General features: G+C 37.8%; 1 protein-coding gene across 1 annotated transcript in view; it reads left to right on the top strand.

Annotated features, from left to right (window-relative positions):
- The window catches only part of LOC109830632 (zinc finger protein 511), a 12,801-nt gene continuing 11,029 nt past the window's right edge, over nt 1,445–3,216 (top strand). The window contains exon 1 of the mRNA XM_020397949.1: nt 1,445–1,637. Coding sequence (XP_020253538.1) covers nt 1,512–1,637 — 126 coding nt within the window. The 5' untranslated portion in view covers nt 1,445–1,511. The remainder of the gene's footprint in view (nt 1,638–3,216) is intronic.

Here is a 3,216-nt window from a genome sequence, read left to right as displayed (position 1 = left end):
AAACTTGGAACTATTAGCTCGAAGCAAATTACTCCATTTGCGCCATAGAATGTCAACAAATCAAATTTGGAGGATCAAAACATAATTTTCATACAGCTAAATAATTAACCAACAAATGTATAGACTATAAAAATGCTAAATTTGCAAAATCAAATTCCAATCTTTCAAAAACCCTAGAAATTCAGAAAACCCTTTCAAAAACCCTAGAAATTCCAATCTTTCAAGCTAATCAAGAAAGCAAACAAAGAAAAAAAACCCAAATGAGCATTTCACCAAACAATGAACAAGCATGAAACTAAATCAAGCTAATCAACAAAGAAGCCAAAAAAACACCTAGTTTGAGCATTTCATCAAACACATAGTAGGCATGAAACCAAACAAAGCTAGTCAACTATTAAGCAAGACAACAAATAATCCCAAGTGGGCATTTCATCAAACACATAACGGCCATGAAACTAAATGGGTTGCAACACATTAGATGACCTGAAAAACTATGATGACCTGCTCTCCCCCCTTTAGCAACGCTAGTACTAAGATGAGTCTTACTTGTTAGGCTCTGAGTTGAGAGAGGGGAAGCCTATGGGTGAAGTGTTTGTAATGAAAGAGAAGTTTGAAGATGGCAGAGAGCACATCTTGAAGGAGGAGGGTCTTGAGAGAGGGAGAGAGATTAAATACTTAGAGAGGACAAATTTTCAAAACCGACCCATTTGAGTTTTTAATTGCAAAAAACGACCCATTTTAATTTTAATTACAAAAACCGACCCAGTTGGTTGAAACTGGGTCGGTTTTTGAAATTTTTTCCCAAACTTCACGGGAGTTCAACTCCCGTGAAGTTTTGTTATGAGAAAAAGCTTCACGGGAGTTCAACTCCCGTGAAGTTTCCCGAAAAAATTTAAAAAAACCGACCTGTTTTCAGCCCCTGGCTGAAAACAGGTCGGTTTTTGTAAATATTTTCAAAACCGGTCGTTTTTTGCAATTAAAAACCCAAATGGGTCGGTTTTGAAAATTTGTCCTACTTAGAGATGGAGGAGGAGGAGAGAGAAACAAAGCAAGGAGAATAGGGGGAAGATGAAAATGAGTTAAGTTAGCAGAGAGGAGGAGTAAGGCAGGGGGTAGTTTATGGTTTATAATTTATTTTTGTGTATATTGTATATATATTGGATGTATTAATGCTTTTTGGGTTGAGAGGCAAATACACATAGTTCTATGGGTTTATGAGTACATCTGAAACTAGTTGGGTTTATAAATAAATATAGGTAAAGCTTTGGGCCCAAAGATAAGCACCCCTATAATTAATCAATTTTTATCACACGCTAAATTAGTCATGTAAGGTATTCGCGTGCTAAATTAGTCTTTAAAAAGGTCATTAGTTAGGTCGGGTGTATTTCGAATCCCAACCCGACCTGACCCGACCAGTAGCAACTCCCAAATCCCAAATGGAGTTAAAAAAAAAACCCAAAAACTGCTTCGAAATCAAAACCATCAGCTCTCGCGAACGAATCGAAGTGAAAATGGAAGCGGACGGCGAAGAGAAGGACATAGGGTTTCCGTTCTTGATCGCATCCCGTCGAAGATTCAGACCCGACAATCCTTTCTTCGCCGCTGGCAACATCGAACGAGAGCTCCTCGCCAAACAGGTGAATCTTTTCGCTTTTTTACAATAATTCTATGTCGAATTTTCAGTTTTTGGTTTGATTGAAAGATTGAACTGTTCTACTGTTGCATCGGCTGCCCTAAGTGTGTTTGGAATTTACTTGAACGGTTTGTTTGTTTCTTGAAATTGCAACGTTTTATTAACTGATAATTATCGGAAGTCTATTGGCAGAGTGTAATTTTCTTAGTTTATGATGAGTTGATTAGTAATTAGACTAGCGCGAGTGCTCAGAAAGGAGATGAATGATCTAAGGTGCTTACAATGAGCTCATGACCAAAAAAATCCGCTCATCTAAAATTTCTGCAATGTAAAACTTTAAATGGTTGACTACCTCTAGGGCTTCAATTACTTCACAGGCATGTCGGTTTTTTATTTATTCGGTGGATCCAAATGGAATTATCATTTCTCTAGCTTGTATATAGTAGCTTCAGGCAAATGCTCGTTTTTACTAAAAGATTATTCTTGTATAGGGATTTGCTAAGTTTATAATAGTAACTAGTATAGTGCACATGCGATGCACATGATTATGTCGGGAAGTAGGTGGGCTTAGGGATCCACACACAAGAAATCAAACATACAGGGCAATAGCAACAAGAAGGATCAACAGCCACCACAATGAACACCAAGATTTTTGTGGCTTGGCTAAACAAGAGCCACCACAATGAACACCAAGATTTTTGTGGCTTGGCTAAACAAGCCTACATCCATGGAGAACAACGCTAAATTGCTTCTTTAATAATGAATGAGAGATTACAAATACAAGAGAGATCTTTCCTCCAATAGGAGAAAAACACAAGGCTAAAAGAACTTCAACATGAGTCATTGAGTCTCTATCTTAGAGAAGGTGGGCTCGACACACCCTCAAGAAGAATGCTCATTCCTTCAACCTCCAACAAGATTCGAGAAACCCTAGAAATGGATCTTCTCCAAACTTCTCTTTCCTCCTCTCTATTTCTTTTCCCCCCTCTTTGTTTCTATCTAGTTCACTTAATCCCTCTACCAATGAGCTTTCAAGTATCGACAAATGAGAACCATTAGATCAAAACTAATCCGGTGGCTCATATTACACGTGAGCAAGTGGCTAACACAAATGGGTCCGTGAGCGAGATTTGGCTTCACCCAACTCAAACCCATATACAACAGATTATACTTGTTTTATGCTTTGAATATTTTTCATGGAATGGAAAATGATATAGTGTCTCAAGTGAAAAATAAAGATTAGAAATAAAGAATTGTAAGAAGAAGATTTGCATATTACATAATACATACAACAACTAGGGTTGAGCATGGGCTAGGCTGGGCTCGACCCGTGAAGTAACCAGCTGGGCCATGCTAGGCTAGTTATGCCACCCTAACCCCGAGTTTGGGGCTGAACCTAACCTAGCCTACAAACGCCTTGGGTTCGGCTGGTTCAAACCCGGCTCACAGGAGGTTAGGTTGAGGGTCAACCCATGAGTTTATTTAATTTTTTTAATTTTTATACCATATTACCATTACCACGCTAGTATTTATTTTTATAAAATTAGATTTTATTATTTATTTGCTATCTTAAACTTTTAATT

Source organism: Asparagus officinalis, chromosome 2 (genome assembly GCF_001876935.1).
Source record: "Asparagus officinalis chromosome 2, Aspof.V1, whole genome shotgun sequence".
Lineage (NCBI taxonomy): Eukaryota > Viridiplantae > Streptophyta > Magnoliopsida > Asparagales > Asparagaceae > Asparagus > Asparagus officinalis.
This window is presented reverse-complemented; position numbering and strand designations above follow the sequence as displayed.